Raw genomic sequence first — 23,435 nt, 5'->3', positions numbered from 1 at the left:
ACAGCGGTCAACAGGATCTGACTCGGCTTGCTTTCTCTTGTTCACCTGCAGACAGCTGCAGGGAAGAATTTGGCTGAGAAAACTGTTTTCATTTTTCACTGGAGATACCCAGGGCAGATGGGAGCTGAACTCAGCTAGGAGTTGGGATTCTTACACCAGGAGACCATGTCACGGGGAGTAGAAACAGTAACACTGGGCCCAGGAGACCAGTGCCTGAGTAGGGTCCTGACATGTCCCCGAAAGGATCAGAAGTCCCGATGAACAGAAGTTGGAGCAAATCCAGGTACGTACCGTCCGAAGACTATTCCTACAGAGGAGCCTCAGGGAGACCCACGAAGGGGTTCCCCACCTGAATCCCAGCCTCAGGACAGATTCCTGATGCTGGGCAGCAGGGGAACTGTAGCTTTTCCAGCGGTACTCCAGGGCCACCTCCTAGCTGGTGTGAGAAGGCAGACTTGAGAGGCCAACCACAGCTACCCTGGGCCCTCTGGCTTAGCAGTAGATGCTGGAGAACGAGGGGGCCTTCACGGTCAAGGGTCTCCAAAAAGGAGGCTAACCATCATTTGGCTTAGGATTAGAACCCTCTTTCCTTTGCACAATGAAATCTTAAACAGAAACCATGGTCCTAAGGTACTTTCTAGAACTTGAGGCTCTGGGAAGAACGTAAAAAATCAGTACTCTAGGGCAGTAGGAATTCCAGTTACCAGACTAAGATAGGAGCTGCCTGTCCTGGGGAGCTTTTGTCCCGAGAAAGGTCGAGCACAGTGACCGTTAACCAACACGGATCAGGAACGAAGACAGTGGTGGTGAGGCAGGATAAATGGTAGCAGACTGGAGGTCAGGAGACCCGGACTTTAAGCTGGACTCCATCATTTACCAGGCTTATTATCTTGAACCTATCATATAAGCGTCCTGGGCCTCAGTTTCCTTATCTGTAAACCTGAGGTAAGGATAGTGACCCTGCAAGGGTCATTGTGAACACAGCATCTGACACAGCAGACCTCAGTCAACATGAGCTGCGCCTGAGAGAGTCAGTGACACCTGGCGCCTCAGGTCCATCCCTCAGGACTAACATCAGATTCATCACAACACTGGCCACAAAGAAGCTGTTGAGATGCTGGCCTGCTCCTCACAGAAAACCCTGGTAAGAGGAGTGCAAGGCTCAGCTCCTGGCTGGCTTGGGCCTGCTAGCACATTCTGGGGGACATGCGAGCGTGAGTGAGTTGTGTCTCCAAAGTGTACAACCTGTTCTTCAACAACATGATTGAGAAAAACTTCGGGCAGAAGGAACACCATAGAGCCCAAGACTCGGGTGACTCAGACCATCAGCAGGCCCCAGACTGCTGGAATTCTCTCTGGAAACCCACATCTGGGCCGTGTGGTTCAGAGCAAGTCAGCAGGTGCTCTCGGGTGGCACATGAAGATCCCTTTCCAGGCCTGTGCTGGTTGGGAGGGGCAGCCTCAGTGGGCTCTCCCCGAACCAACTCCAACACGCACACCCTAGATGCTGTTGGGAACCCGGGTGGCTAAGCTCCCTAGCAGAGCTAAGGTCTAGGATCCCCGATTCCCTGAGTGACCAGATAGTGACAAAGAAAGGACAGGAAAGGTAAGGGGGGCCGTCCATCCCCAACATCTGAGTGCAAAAGTGTCTCTGCCAATCACTCCTATGGCATGAAGGGGTGAACTCTTAAATCGCAATACTCTGGAAGGGGTTGGACGCTAGTCATCCGTTAACAGCCTCATTAGTGATTAACAACCTGGGTGACAGATTAAAGCACAGGGTAAGACCCCAGGACCAGTGAGGGAAGGGGGTGATGAGGATGATCTTCACATGCTTTGCAGCGCTGCCCGAGCTGCCCAACTGGAACCACTCAGGGTCCCCTATGCCTCCTGGTCCACACTCTGTCTTTAATTATAGGTTACTGTAATAAACTACAGTCCTTAATAATGTTGCTCAATTTCCTATGGCCGCACAGTGAACTCACTGCTAAAGACCATTTCACAGATAAAGAAACTCGTAGCCCACGGGTAATGGGTGCGGGGAGATATCAGGGTTTTAAAGGCCATCTGCTTCTACCTCCCTGCCAGTGTTCACACCTTGTCCTCACACACTGGCCCAGTGCTCACCCAGTCTCGTGTAGGTATCTGCAGGAGTGGGACACTCGCTCTCTCCATTGCATCCGGGGCCAGCTCGGGCTGTAGTTCTGTCCCCTCTGCCTTGTACCTGTTGGTCCTCCTTGGATCCACTCTTTAGACAGCATGACTCTTCTATAGACTGCCTGTTAGCTATTTGACGGCCTCCCGGTATGCCTCCCAAGGCACGATGGGGCTCAGTGACCCCAGTGCCTTCAACCCTTTCTTAGGAAGTACAGACATGAGCCTCTCACCATCCTCCTCTATCTCCAGAGCTGTCAGTCTCACAGAGCATGTGAGAGTCTGACTGGTACAGAGCATGAGGAATCTCACCTTCCTGGTTCTGGAAGCCGTATTTCTTTTAATGCTGCCAACAGTCACATTACCTTTTCTATCAGCCATGCCGCTGTTAACCACACTGCATTTTTGCCAACCAAAGGTCTCCTGCTCTGGAAAACCTTGTTAACAACACTTCTACATCCAATATGTGTTTAGTTGCTTTGGGGCTCATTTTAGGGCACTGATAGGGATTCTAGCTAAACTTCCTATTAGGATGCCCAACCATTCTAGCCTTCCTATGTCTTTTAGGATCTGATTCCACACTCTTAAAAGTTAGCCACCTCTCCCTGCTTCCTGTCACCCAGGCCATTAATGAAAACGGTGGAGAAGGCAGCGCCCTGCCCCATCCTGTACCATCTCCCTCCAGATTGAGACGGAGCTATCCTTCAACCAGTTACTAAACCTTTTAGCACCAAGCTCACAGTCTCCATCTTAACCCCAAGGGCATCCTAAAAGATCTCACCAATGTCTTACTAAAGTTTGCATTTCCAATGTCCATCCTTGAGGAAATGGTCAAATAAAAAGCAATTTGTCCACACAACAGAATTCCGTGCAATAGTTTACAAATATGGTAAATTTATTTATTCCAAGACATACATTTTTATCTTAACACCATGTATAATATTCTATTTTTCTATAGGCATAGAATCCCTCTATAGGCCAAGAACTGTACACATTCCATGTAAACGCATAGAAAAAAGTCTGAGATGATACACACCAAACCGATGTTACCTGTGAGACCAGGACTGGGGTGGTAATCAAGGAGATAAGGATCTATATTTCAAGATATGTGAGGATTCATTCACCTCTTACATGATTAAAATACAATTTTAAATCGTCCAGGTATAAGACACCTAAGGATGTCCCTGATCGATCAGTCTAATATCTGTTTCCGAAGAGAGAAGAAGGCCAGTTTAAAACAACTTGTGTTTAGTAAACACTGATCATTGTTTCCTGCCCGGATGCTGATAAACCATCTCTTTTACAATTTGTTCAAGAATCTTCCCTCCTTGCCTTTAGAAAATCTTGCTCTCCCCAGCTGCTCAAACATCAACCAAGGAGCTTTGGATGATGCAGATCAGTCATCTGTCTGCCCCGAGGCAAAATTCATCTGGACCCAGAAATAGGTTAGGAAGCTTAGTCAAAGTGAGCCGAGAATATAAACGAAGGCCATTTGGGCCACTCTGAAATGACCAGGGCAGCTGGCCAGGGCCCGGGGCGTTTGGGGGGTTGACCACTCCAAGGCACGTTTTAGCAGTTTACAAAGATCATGTCCCAGAAGCGAGACAGCCTACAGTGACCCTCTGGAGACAGCCGGGCAGAAGAACCCTCCAAGGGAAGCAGCGACCTACTGCAACAGGCAAAACCACCCACACCCTCAAAGCTGTGCTGGGAACGTGGGCGTGTCGTGCGTGGTCTGCCGGGACGCATGGATTCACATTCATGAGCAGGCTCTGGACATCTCTGACTCAAACACATGCCTGAGGGCTCAGGGAGGGTCCACCTCCCTCCTCCGTGCCTCTCAGAAGCAGCCTGGCAGCAGCTGAGAAGCTGAGCCCGGGCCAGATGAGCAGAGAAGCTTACCAATCATGTCCATGACTCAGGAAATGAGGTGGGGCTTTCTGTCTGGGTAAGGCACTGCCCCAAAGTTTCAAGTCCATGATTACCAAGGCTCCTGAGCTAGCAGAGGCCGGTGTGCTTTGGCGTCCTAGGGAGCCATGGGGAAGGGGACGAACAGCCTTCCTGAAGTCTCTGTATCATCAGTGAGGCGCTGCTCACCTGTTTGGCTATTTCACTCTGAGTCATACTTAACCCGAGGCCCCTGCTTTTTGAGGATCAGAATTCTCTGTGAGCTAAGCCTTAATCCCTCACAAAAGAGGAAGAGAAAGTGCTCCTTGCCGCGTGTGGCACCTGGCCAGCCCTGCACAGGAGGGCAAGGCTTTGGTTTGTTCTTATGATCCGTGGATCCTGCCACCTCCCCCTCTCCAGGGATCTAGAAAAATGTGCTGAGGCTTAGGAAAGAGGTCTGGCGGGTGTAAATAAATGTGGTGGGGGAACAGGGACAGGAAGGAGAGGAAGATGTTCAATGCGGTATCACAGGATGCCCACTGGGTTCTTGTCTACCTTCCATTTGCTGGAGGCCTGAGCAAAAACAAACTCCAGACATCAATATAAAATTAAGGGTTCTTAATTAAGGGAACTCTAAGGTTCCTTCTAACTCTATGAAGCCAGGGGGACGTGGAGAAAGGGAGGAAGAAGGAGAGAAAGGGAAAATGCCATCGCAGCTCTATGTCAATTTTTCTAGAAACGATCTGACTGTCAAAACTGTTCTTTCTGTTTAATGAAAGCCTTCCTGGCAGCAGTTTGAACACATCATCCCCCCAACAGCAAACAGCGAACAAAGAGTGAACAAGGAGACGTCCACGAGCACTCCTGGCCGCCCTGTCACTCGCCCTGACGGGTCCCCTCCTGTGGCTCGGCGGCCTCCCCCTCTGCAAGGTCTCCTGGATCGGCCTTGGGGGATGACAACCCTCCCTCGACCAGAAGAACCACGGAGTTCCCAGAATAAGAGGAAACCGGGTCCTGGAGGGAAACAGGGGTCAGGGAGGGTTTCTGAGCAATATGCAAGGTGCTCTAGCCAGCAGGCTTTAACTTCATCTCGGCAGTGTCTAGACAATCACCGCACCGTCCCTTCTACACTACGGAGCAGAGCTAGAAGGTGGATGGAGATTTGCTCTGCTAGAAGGTTGCAAATTTGCTCCTGTTTCTCTAAATTATCACAGGCAACAGACACAGCCAATCAAAGAGCCCCTGTGGCAGGGGAGGAGAAGTTGAGCAGGATGCGTGACCCCGCCGCTCCGCTGGGACCCAGAGCTGACGGACTTCCACCAAGCGTGCCCAGACTTTGAATTCAGGTGTCCAGAATGGCTACCCCGCTGACTTAGTCAGGGGCTCTAAAGGAGGCTCAGACCCTCCGAGGACAAAGCCTTTACCTTTTCTCAAGCAAAGCTGCCTCTCCCAAAACTGCTACAGGGAGCCCCACGTCAAAGGGGTTCACCAACCTCTTACCTTCATTCCAAAGGACTGCATCCGGGTGGCCACCTCTCTCCCAATTCTGCCCAGGCCAAGAATTCCCAGGATCTTTCCATTTAGCTCTGTTCCCATGAACTGCAACCAAAGAAGCAAAAGGCAAAGTGGCCGAATTAAGCACCAGGGACCCCGGGCGCCGAGCCAGGCGGGACGAGGCAGGGCTGTCCGCTCACCTTCTTCCGTTCCCATTTGCCGTCCTTCATGGAAGCCGTCGCCTGGGGAATCTGCCTGCAAGGACAGACACGGGCTCAGTGGGCCCACGCAGAAGGCGTGTGACATGAGGTCTGCACAGCTGCCCCCTCTGACGGTCAATTCCCCCAGAGAACCAAGCTCAGGCTGGGTCTGGAGCTCAGGTGCAGAGACACCGAGGAGGGTCAAGGGGTTTAGCAGAGGGAAATCCGCCAGCAAGACCTGATGTGGGAGCCCCAGGATTTCTGTCTCCAGCTAGGAGTCTGATTTCTGTCTCCAGCTACCTCAACCAGCTGAGTGGCTCCAGGCTGGTAAAAAGCAAGCGCCAATCCTCCGGGGCTCATAGGGATAATGCAATGGGGTATCGAGGGGCTCGGATAACATCAAGTGCTCCAGAAGTTCAAGGATTTTCATTTTCCTCTTCCATCCAAGGCCACAACCCATACCTTCCACTGTATCAGCAGACAGCTGGGAACTTACTCTTCCTTGAGAGTTTCTTAAGCCCCAGTCATCTCAGGCTACACTGGGGTGGGTGGGTGCCAAGTCCATACCACCTCCTGTCCCAAACCACCCGCCCCCCAGCCTATCGCCTCCTCTTGGTTAACATGGGGTCCGAGTCTCCACGTGTTTTCTGGAAGGGACACAGGAAGTTAGGGCAGAGTCAGAGGTGAGAGGATTAAGAGTATGTCATGTGGGTCATGGTCATCCAGGCTTCTCTGGAAGTGAAGAAGGGAGACAGGAAACAATGTTTAGAATGTTTAAGGAGTCCCTGCTCTATTTTAGACACTCCATGAGAAATGCTTGGACACGCTTTAGCATGTGTCATGCTCACCCCAACTGCATGGAGAGAGACAACCGGGGGGGTTCAACACCTTGAACAGCATCATCCCACTGGAAATAGCTGAATGGACTCAAAGCCCAGCACATCCCCAGCACAGTCAGCCTTCTAAGTATTTAAATGTCGTCTTTCCTGCTGGCCACAAAACTCAAAGAGTGGTGTGTGTGTGCACGCGAGTGTGTGTGTGGGTGCGTAAGGAGGGAGAGACTCCAACATACTGTTCCTGTAGCTCCACCTCACCGAGTTCTTATAAGAAAACATTCTCTCGTGTCTACACATTGCCAGCACACACTTCCATCTGAGGGTCAGGTTGAGGGGCGATTTGTGCTCCTGCGATCTCACGGGCAAACTCCTAAAGCTTCAGTAACAAGCCTCATGGGCAAGAAGCTCCATCCCGCTGCTCTGGCCCGTCAGGCCTCAGGAGAGGGTCCTTGTGTCAGGAATGTCCCAAGGACAATGACTTGCCTTGAGGAAGGGCTCCCTTCTCAGCAAAGCTAGCCTGCTCCTATGCCTCCGACCAAGTGAGACAGAGCCCACCTGCCTCCTCCCAGGTCTGGCTCACGTCCTGCTCTCCGCCCTCCTGGCCCCACAGCGCCATCCAAGAGAGGGCATGCGGCCCTGGACATCCCAGCCCCCGCCAGCTGCTCTACCAGCTACTCACGGATCCTCTCCAGCCTTTAGCACATTGGGGTCCTCACCGGGCCAGTCTGGGGAGGACCAGGATGTGGGGAAGGGGCTTCCCGAGAACCAAACGGTAGCCATCCTGACTTACAAAAAGAGAAGGTAAAGTGGGCGAGATGAAAGCTCTGCAGGTCGCATTCTCCTCTCTTTCTTTCTGTGTCACTGTTCTTCCCCTGCACCTCAGGAGCTCCTGCCGTCTGTTCAAAGTCCCCCAGTGTGAGGCCCGTCCAGGCCCCCTCTCTCCACCCACATTGCTCAATGCTCCCAACCTCCTGTCCACAGCGCCCACTCTGCCCTCACTGCCCTGCTGGAAAAGCAGTCTGAGCAGACACACAAGAAGGTATGAGAGACTGGCCATGCTTCCTTACTAGAGTGCTTAGTTCTTAATTTTGATGCATCTTTGATGGTGAGGTCGTTGGATGAGAGGTTGGAAATGGGGCGCTTCCTTGAAACCACTCCACTCTACCTATTCTTTTTTTAAAAGATTTTATTTATTTATTTGTCAGAGAGAGTGAGAGAGCACAAGCATGGGACCGAGGGAGAGGCAGAAGGAGAAGCAGGCTCCCCGCTGAGCAGGGAGCCCGATGTGGCTCTGGGATCCCAGGACCCTGGGATCGTGACCTGAGCCGAAGGCAGATGCTGAACTGACTGAGCCAGCCAGGCGCCCCGCCCCCCGCCGCCCACCTTAGGCTTTTAGCATAGCGGTTCTAGTAAATGGTTGGATCTGCTTGCTCCAGCAACTTCTCCTGAATAATATTTGAGGGGGTGCTTTCCGTCCCTCAGACATTTGCTGAGTATCCTGTCGTTGCTCACTATTGTGCTGTGTATTTGGGGTATGCACAAGCACATCGAGACAGTCTCAGCACCCTGTGGAGCTCATTGCCCCGTGGGCATTACAATAGAGTGTGACAGGTGCCTCCTTTAGGGTGCCATTGGGAGCCCTCTGGAGGGGGACTTGGGGAGGCGGTCAGGGGAAGCTTCCAGGGGAGAAGTGTTCGAGTCAGGTCTTGAAGGATGATGAAAAGAAAGCCAGGAAAAAGTGGAGACATTCTACATAGAGGGAGTGTGGGAAAAACAAGGAGGCCGTTGTGGAAAGTAAGCCCACAGGCTGAGACTTTAAAATAGAAGTCTTTATAACTCCTGTTTTGTAGGAAGGGAGGTCTGAGTAAGAGAATTAATTAGATAGAAAGCTGATCAGTCCCTCACTCAAAAACAAAAACAAAAACAAAAACACCACCGAATTTAACAGCACAAGTGAAACCAAGGCTTGAGGCTTCTCCAGGGGAAATCAGTCCAGCCCAGATGTTCTGGAAGATCCAGGCAGCCAGCTCACGGACCCCTTGCAAGCTGGGTCCCTTTGGCTGCACACGCTGTCCCTGTTCCTCCCTTTCTCCAGCCTCCTCTGCTCTTCACTGGCCAGGGAGTAGCAATGAATACTTAAGAGCTCAGGTAGAAATCTTGGGGAAGAGTTAGAACAAAGGTCAACTCCTCCAGACCCTGTCCCAGCAGAAGAGAGAACAGGTTCTGAGAGGGGGAAAGAGTAATTTCTGGGCCCCAGAAGCTTCAGGCCTGAGTAGAGAAATAAAGAGTCTTGGCTGCCTGGGTCCCCTGGTTTAAGGATCCAAGGGTGTGTGAAGGGACCTAGCGAACTCCCTGCCCTGTCCATTGGCTCCTTGCCCTCTCCCCTGACCACAGAAGTGCCCAAATCGCCCATTCAACAGCAGTGCTCAATACAATCATTCTACTTTACCCAATACAGGAAGATTCATGCCCATTCTGCGCTGTATCCAGTGGTTTCTAGGCTGTCCCCTCTACTCAAGAGGCCCACACCCCCAGAATTCCAGCTGGAAGAGCAAGACATTTGATCATTTGAATTCCCTTGTGTTAAGAATCCACGGGTAGGGACACCTGAGTGGCTCAGCTGGTTAAGCGTCTGCCTTCCAGGTCATGGTCCCAGGGTCCTGGGATCGAGTCCTGCATCCGGCTCCTTGCTCAGCGGGGAGCCTGCTTCTCCCTCTGCCTGCCGCTCTCCTTGCTTGTGCTCCCTCTCTCTTTGACAAATAAATAAATAAAATCTTTAAAAAAAATCCACAAGTAGATAGAGCTTTTACTCCCTTCTATCACGATAAAGATCTGTAAGCCTAGTGACAGAGGTAAGCCCTGGGGGCCAGGGCAATCTGTGAGGGACACAGCCCAGCCAGGGAATCAAGAGAGAGCTTCCCAGATGAATTAACACTCGAGCTTAATCTTGAAGAGTAAGAGTTACCTGGATAAAGATGATATGGAAGACTTTAGTTAAAAGTTATCAATCGATATCTCAATGTTAGTTCACTGATTGTGATCAAAGCACCATACTAATGTCCGATGTTAATAATAGGAAGACTGAGTATGAAGTATATGGGTCCTTCTACTATCTTTACAACTTTCCTTTATATCTAAAACTCCTAAATTAAAAGTTTGTTAAACAATCCCTATGCCAACTTTCACTCCATACCGATCAAATAAGAATCTCTGAAGTGCGGGCCAGGCATTAGTATTTTTTTTAAGATCCCAGATGATATCAATGTGCAACAAAGTCTGGGAACCTCTGGGTTATGAGAGCTCTCTGAGGTATGGAGGCTGTTACATTTTGGCATTAATTCACTCAAAAACGTTCCGAACTAAATAAAAATGTTGAGCACTGCTTCTATTTTATACCTATGTGCAGCTGGATTTTTAATAAAGAGTGTGATAAAAATAAAATACTGGAAAGACTCAGAAAAAAAAAAAGATGATAGGGAAGGATATTCCAGGGAGCAGAAACCACATTTTCGAGGCTTAGAGGTTCGAGAAGCCAGAGGATGGCGTGGACCACAGGAAATCACTCAGGAGGAAAGGAAGACGGCACACAGTTACTTTCTCAATGAGCCTGCTCCGGGTAAGGAGCAGCCAAGCCGAACGCCCATCCCCTACTGGACCCCTTGGCGAGAAGCCACCTGACCTTTGTGTGCCAGAACCAGTGTATCAAATGTTTCATAAAGGATGGGTGGCCTTGAAGCTTCTCAGCAGTGTGCACTGTGCCCTGCAGAAGTGTTGCTACCCTTCTCTGGGTCACTTTGTTCGGGGAGTCATAACCACGGACACACCAGAGGCTGGCTCTGCTGAGAAGACAGGGACTTACCGGGCCAGGCACATGATCATCCCGCAGGTGAGCTCTGCAGCACTGAGGCTATTTCCATTGGGGGTGCTAAAGATGGAAGAAGGGAGGGGACGTCAGTGGATCCAGTCCCGTATTCCCAATCCTGTCCCAACAGAAAGCCCGGAGTGTGATGCGCTCACTCTCCTGCCCCCTCGGCTCACCTGCTCTTAAAACCGCCCCCCAACCCCATGCCTCCTACCTGGGCTCTCCGATGGACTCCTGCCCAATCCCAGAGCTAGAGGGAAACACCCCTGCCCTGGCTTTATGCTTTCACGAGGAGGGACTTCAGTTGGAGGGACACACCTGGTCTCTCTACCCAAGCTCACTTCTCCCAAGGCAGAGAGGTGTCTCACTCAATTGAAAGATGTATGTGTGGCTCCGCATTTCTCTTTCCTCTCGTTGCAGGATCTACCTGCCTACGGGAAGCAGGGATTCCTGCTGCTCTGTACCATCACTCTTCCTGAGGCTGTGACCAACATGGGTGATCACGCAAGCCTATCAAATTCAGGTCAGCCCACTGCCCACACACCTTCATCAAGCTGCCCAGCCCGGCTTCTGTCAGTAACAAAGCTAAGGTTTTTTTTCTGCACCTGTTTGACTTCTCCTATCTCTCCACAAGTTCTGAAGTGAGACAGCTTCCTCACACCTTAATGCACAGGGCCATGCTGACTTGGCCCATTTCACAGAAAGAAGAATAGAGCTGAAACCCATGAAACTATTCTTCTTTTCTCAAAGACTCTTTTTTTCCTTTTTGGCTTTGGAATAATTTATTAGCACCCATGTTCACCTTCCTTTTTCCTCTATTGGATCTCTTCATCTCTAGAAATGAAGATTACAAGGAGGGAAAAGTCAAGAGATCTTATCGCACCCCCCAAAAAAAAGTCAAGAGAAAAGGATTCTCAGAGTCTGTCTTTCCACCTAGCTTCTGGTCTAACCCTGCGAACAGGCTGTACTGGGATGTAGGACGGGGTGCAGAGCGGGGGGCAATGCCCCCATGTCCAGGGCAAGAATGTAGGATGGGTTACCATTTAATATTTCTTCTGTTGGATATTGACCTCAGTCAGATGACCAATTAACCCCTGTACTATAGGAGAAGTGAAGGGAAGGGAGAGGAAGGTTTTGAGGACACTGAACTTCCCAAGGGAAGGGAAAAGGCTTGGGGATGAAGAAGCAGGCGACAATCACCTTGCCACACCATTTAAGTGCCAGACGGGGGCCAGAAGCGAGTGTGGCCGAGTCCTGGCGTGCAGTCATGACCTCTGCACTGAGTTTCTGCAAAAACAGCTCTAGCGGGGATGCTTTCCCCTCTCGGCACTGGAGTGTGAAAGAGAAACTGGGGTTCCTGGCTGCAGAAGGGTGCCAGGCAGGGAGGAAGGGAAAGAAGGTAAAGTCACTCAACTAGCAAAGGCTGTGCACCTGCACAGGGGGGACCGAGCCAAGTCGAGCTAACGAACATCCGGCTCCAGCCAGAACGACGGAGGGAAAGGGGCAGCGCTGGAGCAGGAAATGTAGATAAATTCACTAACATTCCTCTGATTCCCAGCCAGGCTGTGGTTCAAACGTCTGTGGAGTGGGTTTGTGAAGTGACCTGAGATTACAACAAGAGCCTCCTTGTCAAGAACCTGGGGAACCATGACGCTGTGAGCGCGGACCGCCTTTCTGGACTCAGCCTGGCCCAGGCATCCTTCTGGAAGCCCATCCTACACTGACCCAGCCTTCTCTACCCTAAGTTTTCCTCTCCCCCTCTGTGGTGAGCTTCCACCCCCACCCCCCGGGGCTCCACGACTTACTTCATGACCAGAACGCCCTTCCTGGTGGCAGCCTCCAGGTCCACGTTGTCCACGCCCGTGCCGGCCCTGCCCACCACCTGGAGCTTCTCTGCCGCATTGATGACATCAGCAGTCACCTTGGTGGCCGAGCGGACAATGAGGCCTTCACAGTCCTGAGACAGAAGAAACATCTGGGTCCACAGTTGGTCCTCAAGACCTCCTAGCACCTCTTTGCCCAAAGGGGGAGTTCCTGCATGCTGGCTGAATTTGGATAGCTTCAGAGAGAGGAAGCTGATAGCATCCCCATCTGGAAGGGGCTACCAGCAGGCAGGCCTGGGGTCAAATCCAAGCTCCATCCCCCATGAGCTACAAATCTGAGACTTGGCCTCCTCAAGTGTGTGAGGAGGAAGAGAGAAAGGACAGGTACAGCCCCCGACATGCTCCCTGGCTCTGCTCAATGGACAGCACCTCCACCATCAGACATGGTGCTGCTGAAGGGGGAAGGGGGACTAAATTCTACTTTGTAAGCCCCAGTGGCACATGGAAGGCGCTCGGTAAGTACTAGCTGGCTTTGGTTCACGACTAAGACATGAACCAAAGACAAACTGTTGAAAGAAAGACATTTCCTAAAATAGAGACCAAAGTAAGGGGAGGACGGGAGAACAATCAAACTGGTCTATAGCTGCTCAAAAACGCAGGCAATTTGGGGCTAAAAATATACATATGCAAAAAGTAAATACTTTCTGGATTCATCATAGCTGCTTCACTTGGGCTAAGCTAATCCCCAAGACAGTCTTTCTTAGGCTCATCCAGAATCTTCTGAATCTTCTCAGAATGAGAATATTGTTGCCCAAACACCCAATGAGAGTCCCCAGGAAATGGAGCGAGTGAACCATGCTCTGTCCCGAACTGGCTGTCCAGGGTTGGTAAGGAAGCAAGTGTTGTTGTTGCAAAAGCAGCAAGCCGTGGGGATCGGGAGGCTGGGGTTCCAGTCACAGTGCTAAGCGCCCCCACCCCTGGTCTTCATCTGTAAAATAAGAGGGTTGGAACAGATGGCCCCCCCGGGTCCTTCCCACATCTGATCTGACACCAATGATGTAAACCTCTTTGCAATTTCCACAGAGAGCCAGATGCGGGACCCTTCCCAGGCTCCCCAAACCCTTTTATTAGGTCTGCAGTTCTGAAACAGAACCTCAAAATGTGACGCTCCAAGCAATATTGTCCAACTCCATTTCACAGATGAGACACTGAAGCCCAACAAGATCAAGGACGCCCGTGTCCCCTCCTCCTGCCCGTTTCATGCTCTCCTTCCATCCACCGGGTACCTGGTAGGTACGTATCTGGCATTATGCTAGACTCCGTCCAGACAAGATGAAGAAGTCACAGCCCCACCCCTCAAGGGGCTCATAGTGCCAGACACCCCAAAACTCACCAGTACACATGTATGCTGTGACTTCGGAGTGTTCAAGGCACACAGACACGGAACGGTTAGAGGAACCAAATAGGAGCCACCCCATCTGGGCTGACTGCCAACATCGGCCAACGCCAGGGGAATCTTGAGGGTGCTTGGAATTCCTCCCTCTAAAGCAGCCTAGTTGAACATTAGCCAATGCCTGGGCACACGGGGACACTGCTGACTGTCCCACATTCAAGTCCACTACACTTGCTTCCAAAGAAAAGCCCCCCCCCCCCCCCCCCCCCCCCGTCTGGCCACCCACTACCAACTTTTCAAGGCACGGTCAACTTCTCTTCCATGAAACCTTGCCAATGACGCTGGACTGAGTATCACTCCCTCCCCCTATTTTTCTATCATCTATTTTACATTCAGGTGTCCTCTGTCTGACCTGCGATTTGGTCTCTTCATCTATATTTTACATCTCAAAAGCAGGACTATCTTCATAGCTGATGCTAAAACACTGCATTGAATAGATGAATTCAGCGATTTGAGAGGCTGTGGAAACCTATCCTCACCATTATCCTCACCACCACCTTCCTTCCCTAAATAATTCAAACATGTCACATGATCAAAAATCCACCGTGGGAAATCCCTTCTCTTGACTGTGATAAGGAGGCATCAGATCTACCTGACAGCACTCAAGAGTTTTGTGAGCATAAGAAGGAGAGAGACAGGAGAAAACTGTTCTTAAACTGACAAATTGATCAACAGAACCAAATAGGCACCTGACAAATAGACCCATATATGTCTGGGACAAACAGATCCATGTATGTCAAACTGATGGGGAAAGGAAGAGCTATGCAATAAAGGGTATGAGGAAAATTTAGGTAAAAAAAACTCACTACAAATTTTTTTTAATTTTTTTATTGTTATGTTAATCACCATATATTACATCATTAGTTTTTGATGTAGTGTTCCATGATTCATTGTTTGTTCATAACACCCAGTGCTCCATGCAGAATGTGCCCTCTTTAATACCCATCACCAGGCTAACCCATCCCCCTACCCTCCTCCCCTCTAGAACTCTCAGTTTGTTTTTCAGAGTCCATCATCTCTCATGGTTTGTCTCCCCCTCTGACTTACTCCCCTTCATTCTTCCTCTCCTGTTATCTTCTTCTTTTTCTTTTTTCTTAAAATATGTTGCGTTATTTGTTTCAGAAGTACAGAACTGTGATTCAACAGTCTTGCACAATTCACAGCACTCACCGTAGCACATACCCTCCCCAATGTCTATCACCCAGCCACCCCATCCCTCCCACCCCCAACCACTCCAGTAACACTCAGTTTGTTTCCTGAGATTAAGAATTCCTCATATCAGTGAGGTCATATGATACATGTTGACTTGTATGACTCTGATTGACTTATTTCACTAAGCATAAGACCCTCCAGTTCCATCCACGTCGTTGCAAATGGCAAGATCTCATTCCTTTTGATGGCTGCATAATATTCCATTGTGTATATATACCACCTCTTCTTTATCCATTCATCTGTCGATGGACATCTTGGCTCTTTCCACAGTTTGGCTATTGTGGACATTGCTGCTATAAACATTGGGGTGCACGTACCCCTTCGGGTCCCTACATTTGTATCTTTGGGGTAAATACCCAGTAGTGCAATTGCTGGATCGAATGGTAGCTCTAATTTCAACTGTTTGAGGAACCTCCATACTGTTTTCCAGAGTGGTTGCACCAGCTTGCATTCCCACCAACAGTGTAGGAGGGTTCCCCTTTCTCCACATCCCCGCCAACATCTGTTGTTCCCTGACTTGTTAATTTTAGCCATTCTGATGGGTCTCATTACAAATTTTTAAAAATCCAGAAGAATTAAAGAATTTTTTAAAGATAAGCATTAGAAGAAAATGTAAGGGGATATTTTTATGATCTCAGGATAGGGAAGCTTCATAAGCAAGGCAAAAATCCCAGAAACCATAAAAGAAAATACCGACAAATTTGATAACTTTTCAAACATCAATTTCTTTTCTTTTTTTTAAAGTAAGCTCTAGGACCCATGACCCCTGAAGATCAAGAGTTGCGTGCTCTAACAATTTTCAAATGTTAATTTCTTATGGAAAAGGTCCCATAAACAAAGTTAAAGTCAAGTGATAGGCTTAATATGGGGGAAAATCCTTGCACCATATATGACAGAACAAAGACTCATCACCAAAAATAATCAAGGCTTCCTATGAATCATTTGCTTAAATGATAAAGAACCCAGCACAAAAACAGGTGAAGGTCCAAGCTGGTGATTCACAGGAGAAACACAAAGTGGCCAGTAATTTATAAAGACTCTTAAACTGCTAGATATCAAGAAAATGTAAATTTTGGGGATGGCTGGGTGGCTCAGTCGGTTAAGCAACTGCCTTGGACTCAGGTCATGATCCCGGGGTCCTGGGATCGAGTCCCACATGGGGCTCCCTGCTCAGCGGAGAGCCTGCTTCTCCCTCTCCTTCCCCCTCATGGTGTTCTCTCTCGCTATCTCTGCCTGTCTCTCTCTCTCAAATAAATAAATAAAATCTTTTAAAAAAAAGAAAATGTAAACTTTAAAATATGGTATTTTCAGGCATCATACTGGCAAAAGGAAAAGTGGTAATAGTCCATGTTGGTGAGCGTGCAGGGAAAAAGGAGTATAAATTGCACAACCCAGAGAGGGCAATTAGGCAGCGTGCTGTTTGGCACTATATGTGCGATTCTGATTTAGTAGATGTCTATTTAACTTCTGCAAATTAAATCCTAGTGCAAAGGCTGAGAACTTTTCACCGTGCATTCCTTCACCACCAGCTCTGACACCTCTGGTCACTGCTAACACACTGAGGAAGTCAAACCTCCTTTGAAGTGGTCAGTCCAGGACCAAGGGTCAACTGACAAGAAGCAGGCCTGGAGCAGGACCACCCAAAGAGTCACAGTCTTTTCACCTTGCCACTCTAGTATAGAGTTCCTGGGCCCAAATCTGAGGCACAGTCCTGCTCCGGATGCTCTACCCAATCACCCCGTTGGGCCCCCCAAGAATCTGGCCTCCTCAAATGTTTTCTCCAAAGCCACCACCCCCCTCCCCAAACCTTAGGAATCTGCTTCCCACGGCGGTGGCAGGGGGCGGAGGGGGGTTGCTGCAGAGTCTCAGCAGCCCACCCATGCTTGCAGACCCCAGGACAAGCACAGAAACAGCATGATTAGCCTTGAACAGGCCCAGCCTTGTCTATGTAGGATTGTTACCCCGTAGTCTCTCCACACTTTTCCCTCAAGGGAGGTATCCCTCAGACCAGCTTTCTTTGAAGCCAGAAGTCGGAAGCATTTCCAGTCAGACCAGTACAGATGTTCATTCAGAGCTCGCCTATCCCAAGTAGGGAATCCGCCTTTGGAGACTCTCCTTCAGCCGACCCTGGTCCCACACTGAGCCAGGGTCCACTAGCTTTCAAGGTCTCTTAACACCCTCCACTACCCCCCATTTCATGCAGTTCTTCATTCAATCGCATCACCAATTGATATGTTCAACCAGCACATATTGACTGAGAGCCTACTGGTGACCTATCTCCTGCCGACCCCTCAAAACCCCAGCACTCGTAGATACCATCCCCTCCTCAGGTCACAAGTCATCCCTCCAAGACTTGGCTCCAAGCAGCCTGCTCCTCTACATGTGCAAACTGCAGGCCTTGGCACACCCTCCCACGCCCTCAGTGCAGTCGGCCGTGACTACAGTTTTCTTTCCCCCAGGGTCCTGTGGGCCATTTTGACCACCTCTCCAAACTGCACCCATTCTGCTGTCTGCTGTTCTCCGCAGCTGTCTTAGAGCTGGAAAACGGCCACTCTTCTGCTGGATTTATAGTTGTTCCAGAAAATCTATGCTAACTCAGCAGTAGAAAGCCACTCACATTTCTCAAGTTCAAACACGCTTCCTTTCCCAAGGAGGACAGGCTTGGCCTTGAGAGTGATTCTAGCATGGCTGGTGCCTCTGACTTAAATCATACAGAAAGCCAAACTCTCCAGGTCATCGTTCCCCAGCTAGAGGATGCAGGAAGGTGCTGTTTGGCACTATATGTGCGATTCTGATTTAGTAGATGTCTATTTAACTTCTGCAAATTAAATCCTAGTGCAAAGGCTGAGAACTTGCCAATTTTTTTCAAAGATTTATTTATTTTTATTTTAGAGAGAGAGAGAGAGAGCGCGCGCGCACGCACGCAGTCAAGCAGGAGCAGGGGCACAGTGAGGAAGAGAATCCTCAAGCTGACTCCCTGCTGAGAGCGGAGCCCAACTGTGCGCTCAGTCCCAGGACCCTGAGATGATGACCTGAGCCGAAATCGAGTCAGACGCTTAACTGACTGAGCCACCCAGGCGCCCGGAACTTGCTATTTTAGAAGAGCCTTTCAAAAGATGGACTCTTGCATGGAAAATTTTCCCCTTCTTGATCTTTCTTAAAATTCTGAGATAGAGATATAAATGTGCTCAGTAAGTTAAATGTATTACTAGCATGTGGCTTACTGGTTTCTGACCAGCACTGCTCTTCAATAAAACAAAGAAAAATATATGTATCACATACAGTAAGGGTATTATTTCATGGAACTTTAGTGTGTGTGTATACACAATGTATGTGTATACTGAGTTATGATGCAGAATGAATTTCTTCTTGTGGGTCACGGTCAAAGTTTAAAAGCCACGGATACATGGTAATATTTAAAGGTTCCTGCATATACGGTTTATTTAAGATGTCACATCTGCTGATAGAAGAAGGGTCCCCAGTGTAAGAGTTTTGTGAGTTCTGAACACGATGCTTTATTATTCCAAGCCAGTGTTTTCCATACTTTTTAAACTAAGACTTACAGTAAGAAATGTATGTTTAAGTTGTGGTTTTACACTCACAAACCACACAGGTCGCACCACTCCCCACATAACTGAAACAAATTTCGTGACACACTACTTAGCCTATCTGCCTTGCTCCCAGGTATTTCTTATTTTTGTTTTTTAAAATGCTAATCACGACCCATTAAACCGACTTTACTACCCACTAATGTGCCGTGACTTGCTCGGAGTTTGAAAAGCCCCATTCTCAGGGCGGGGGTAATTGGACATCCTGACCACGGAGTGAGCGAGAGCAAACTGTGTCTGCCCTGAATACCAAGGCATGGGAACAGAGGCCAGGCCTGGGCAGGCAACGTGCTCAAGCGTCCTGGAGAATTAAAGATTTCAGTGGGAGAGGGCAGGGGGCACGAACTTGGACACCTCTCCACCCAGAATGAAAGGACACAGTGTGGACATGGGGCCCCTCCAGTGGGCTGCCCAGGTGGACTAGCTGGCATTCTGAAGCGAATGTTTTAGAAAGACAGACCCAAAGGCTGGGGGCTCCCCGAATAGTCCAGCCGCGCCACCAGCCAGCCAGTAGCCCACAAACACCCCTCCCTCCTCTCCCGCCAGGAGCTTTCAGTGCCTTTAAAATGTCCTCCAACTTGCAGCTCCAGACTCCAGCAACCCACCCGGCCAACTTCCCAACTTCACGAACCCCTCCACGACTGGAGAGGCCTCCCGTTCTTCTCAATTCTGCCTTTACCCCACCTGCCCCCCTCCCTCGAAATCTTACAAATGAGGATTTCTAATTTCCACAGGAAAGCTACAAAGCCCCAAGTGAGGCCACTCATCCCAACCTGGTCCTGTGGCAGAGGTGAGGGTCAGAAGTGGGTCTGGAGGCCACTGCACTGCCTTCTGGCCGTTGCCCTGAGCCAAGGCCACTGACGGCACCCATACAAAAGAGGAGGGGACAAGCGGGAGGTGCCTGCCTCCCATCCAGTCCTACCGTGCTCCAAGGATCAGGTCGTGAAGCCCCTGTCCCCCACCCCATTCAGGCTAATCACCCCCCTTTTATCCACTTTTGCAGTAGCGGGGCAGAGACTCGCGGCTGGGTGGTCTCACTTGGCACTCACATGCTGTGCCATCTGGTTAATCCTGGGGTGTCCTGGAGTGTTGGCCAGGCTCCCGAAGGAGTCCACAAGCTTCCCGAAGGCAGGGTACTCAGACACTTCTCTAAGTCCGGACAGCACGAGACTTACTCTCTAAGTGCCCAGATACAGCACCATGGCAGTGGAGGGGGTGGGGGGCACACGCCGTGGAGAAGCACAGCAGCAGATACAAGGGCAGGCAAGGGAGCACCGACAGTTTGTAGGACCATGTGGTTCCGGCACAGCTCAAGCAACTGCGGCCGCTCTGTGGTTTGATTCAGGGGGCCCTCTGGGGAGAAAATGGAGGGGTTGGATGTGCGCTGGGGTCGAGCGAGGTTGTTAGGAGGCGGCAGAGCGGGGCTGTGGGGAGAGAATACCTCGGACAGTGGGGCATCGACCCCCGCATGCTGGGTGCAGGACCTAGAGTCAAGAAGGGCTCACACAGTAAATGTCCTGCACGAGGCCACCAAAACTCACAGGACCCTTACAAAGGAGGTAGAGAAAGATCTGAAGTAGACGGCGGCGCTAACTATGCAGCACAACAAACCTGTACGTGCCTGAAAAGGATTTGCTAAGAAACAGAAATTTCCTGGGGGCGTTTGGGATCGGATTCTAATCCAGTCTGGTCATACCCGACCAGCGACTGAGGCCAACGGTGAGGCAGGCGGGCAGGAACTAAGGTCTGGATCCCGGGGTGGGGGTGGGGGGTGGAGGGAGCGGCCGCGTAGGCGGCCCGGGGATCTCGGGCGCCCCCCGCCCGCCCCCCTTTCCTGTGAGGGCTCCCTGGAGGCCGAGGGGCGGGGAAAACTCGCGGCAGTCTTGCATCAGACGAAAGGCGGGTACGGTTGCTGCCCTAGCCGGGCCTCCTTGTCTGCAGCCTCTCCAGCTGCCACGAGACAGGCTGGGGCTCTGCCAGCGCCCCCCACCCCACCTCCCACCCCCGGGGAAAGCTGGACTCGGCGGGGCTCGCCAGGACTTAGTCCGGGGAGGATGGCGGGTCCCTGGACTCCCCGCGCGGAAGCCACTTTGGCGCCCCTTCCCCCCCGCCAGGGCCACCGCGCGCCTTCGCGCTGGCATCCCTCGCGGCAGCCCGCAGGACCAGTTAGAGCAGCCTGCACTTTGCAGCGCTGGCGGGAGGCGAGCCAACGTGAAACACGCGGTTGCAAACTGAACGTAAAGTTTGCATCCCGCCGCTCGCCGCGGTTTGTTTCTCCCTCCCCCAGCCCCCAATCTCAGGAGGCCCCAGGATTGACTGGTACCAGGGAAGGGGGTGGGGGTGGGGCGCGCTGGCCCCGGCGCCGGCCAGCCGGCCGGTTTCGGCAGGGGATGCCACCGAACCCTCGTCTCTCTTCCGTACGCCTTACCTGCAGCTCGGCTATCAGCTCCTCTTTGCTCAGGTTCTGCTTCTCCACCACCTGCAGCCCTCCATCTTGCAGGATCTTCCGGCAGCAAGGGTCCAGGCTGTCACTGATGAGCACTTTCCGCAGATTTGCAAAGGCCATTGCCGGAGTCGGCCTCGGAATCGGCCGCTCGCGCGGGGCAAAAGCACCGAAGCCGAGAAACTGTAGTTCCGGCTGGCGGGCTGGTGTAACTGGGCAGGATTCTTGATCTCCCGCTCCCCTTTAACTCCCCCTTCTGCTCCTACCGCCTCCTTCTGATTGGACAAAAATACTCAAACTCTCGGTGACTCCGCCTCCTCCTCGCAGCTCGAGCCTTCAGTTCCCCGCCCACTTTATTATTCTCCAGTGATGAATTTCTCAATCTCAGCGAAAGCCCTTGCCTACACCTGGTGAGCATATAGAAACACAATTTGCGCTGACTAGCTGATTCATATCTCACACAGAAATATTTGCTTTCACCGTGAGAGAAATGTTTCATGTTCACTTCTTTCTTCCGAAGAACGTATTCGATAATTCCTTAACAAGAATTTACTGAACGCACCTATTATGTGCAAGGCACCGTGCTGGACGCTGAAGGGGCTCGGACATCCCCTGGTGGGCTAACACCGAGGGTATCAAAGGCAGGCACAGAAAGTTACATAGTGAAAAGCAATAGGAAACTTTCTGAGACCTCAAGAAGCAGTGCTTAATTACAAATGAATGATGCATTGGGAATTATGAGTTTGAAAGAGAAGAGGGACCGGGTGCATTTAGAGCTGCCAGAATTTTTGTTCAAGTTCCCCATTCTCTTCCTCCACTTCCTCTATGATTATGAAAAAGACAAAAGGAATGTGAGATGTCAGTTTGATCTAATTTATATGTTGACCAAGGAGGCACTTCTCAGCTCTTAACTCCTTTATGTTTAAACCCCACGACAAACGTTCCTATCCCATGCCCCTCTTCCCAGAAATATTGGGGGGGGGGGTGGAAATCCGTTTAAGGCCCTCTAGGATCAGAAGCAGAGTCAGGCATGCTCCTAGATAAATGAGAATTCAGTTTATCCAGCCGTGAGCCATCCTCAGCCAGTGTGTGCCCTGGTCCTGAGAAACACCCAGCATCAGCTTGGTGCTAGCACCTAGCACCAAGAAGGCATCCAGCAACGCTGCCTTTCAGAAGATGCTCTGATGCTCCTTGAAGGCAAGCACTCTCAGAGACCTGAGGATATGGTGATAAGTAAGACATTATCTGCCTTCAGGCTGCTCTTAGTCAATTGTCTAATCTTGAGAGCTGAATGCGAAATAACCAGGGAGAGAAGAAGTGACATGTACAGAGGCCCAGGGTGTGATGAATAGCTGAAGGAGATGCCCTAGGGGTGCAGGAGACCAAAGTGCGGAAGGGCCAGCCTGCCCAGCAGGGGCCTTTCCCTGGGGAGGAGCTTGAACTGCACTCCAAAGTAGTACAGAGGCACAGAGTGATGTTTTAGATAGGATCTGCTTACATTAGCTGAGCTGAGCCCTGACACTGCTAATGGAGATATAATATCTCTCTGCACTGCCCCCCGCCCACCGCATTCCCACCCTTCAACCCTACCTCCAACATCAACTGCAAGTTGAGGATTTTTCTTTTACAATCAGCCTAGGAGCAGAGGAGATATTCTCCCCCCACCCCATGTTATGCCTTCCATCCATAATACAGGAACTTTGGCCTTCTTGGAAGTATTAGGAAAATAATTCTGCCATTCTCTTGAGACCCCTCACTCCCGCCCCTCCCTGAGCCCTAGCCCCTTGGGAAGAGAGACAGTTTAGGGGAAAGGTCCCAGGGCCAGCCCAGGCCAGCCCCTGCTTAGCTCTCTCTTTCGGAGCTGAAGCACACAAATAAGGTGCCCTCCCCGGCTTCCTTGTATGTGGTGAGCCCACCAGGGCAGGCCCCACCCCATGTACCTGAGGGGGCAAAAGCCTTAGCTGTCCAGCTGCTGTCCCTGTAGAGGATAAGGTTCATGGGAGAGAGGAAAGGGGGAGAGGTAGGAATACTATTTTTTTACTTGGAGCCCAGCTGTGATCTCCAAAGTCACATTAGGAGTAATAAAACAGATATTTTGATGAGTAAATGATGAATTGTCATCTGCAAAACAGGCACATCTGAATTTGAATTTCAGCTTCTGAAATTACTGATAACGTGACCCTGGGCAAATTACATTGCTTCTCTTAGACTTAGTTTTCTTCTCTGTATGACAGGGCTAATAGGATAGTGCTTACTTCATATGGTTGTTGTGACAATATGCAAAGCACTCAAATGAGTGCAATCTGTAGTGCTTGGCTTTCATTCATTCATCCATTCAATCAATCAGACAGCCAATACATATTTATTGAGAGCCTATTATGTGCCAGGGACTGCTGAGGGTGATGGCAACGAAGCTTTGAAGGGGACAAACACGGTCCCTGCTCTCATGGAGCTTATGTTCCG

General features: G+C 50.5%; 1 protein-coding gene across 1 annotated transcript in view; it reads right to left on the bottom strand.

Annotated features, from left to right (window-relative positions):
- Window positions 1-21,241, bottom strand: part of PHGDH (phosphoglycerate dehydrogenase) — a 32,755-nt gene extending 11,514 nt beyond the window's left edge. Inside the window, exons 1-5 of the mRNA XM_027610082.2 lie at window positions 20,958-21,241; window positions 12,239-12,390; window positions 10,431-10,496; window positions 5,736-5,790; window positions 5,542-5,640 (exon numbers count right to left, since the gene is read on the bottom strand). Coding sequence (XP_027465883.2) covers window positions 5,542-5,640; window positions 5,736-5,790; window positions 10,431-10,496; window positions 12,239-12,390; window positions 20,958-21,095 — 510 coding nt within the window. The 5' untranslated portion in view covers window positions 21,096-21,241. The remainder of the gene's footprint in view (window positions 1-5,541; window positions 5,641-5,735; window positions 5,791-10,430; window positions 10,497-12,238; window positions 12,391-20,957) is intronic.
- Window positions 21,242-23,435: the final 2,194 nt, after the last annotated feature.

This window comes from Zalophus californianus, chromosome 4 (assembly GCF_009762305.2).
Source record: "Zalophus californianus isolate mZalCal1 chromosome 4, mZalCal1.pri.v2, whole genome shotgun sequence".
Classification (NCBI taxonomy): domain Eukaryota; kingdom Metazoa; phylum Chordata; class Mammalia; order Carnivora; family Otariidae; genus Zalophus; species Zalophus californianus.
This window is presented reverse-complemented; position numbering and strand designations above follow the sequence as displayed.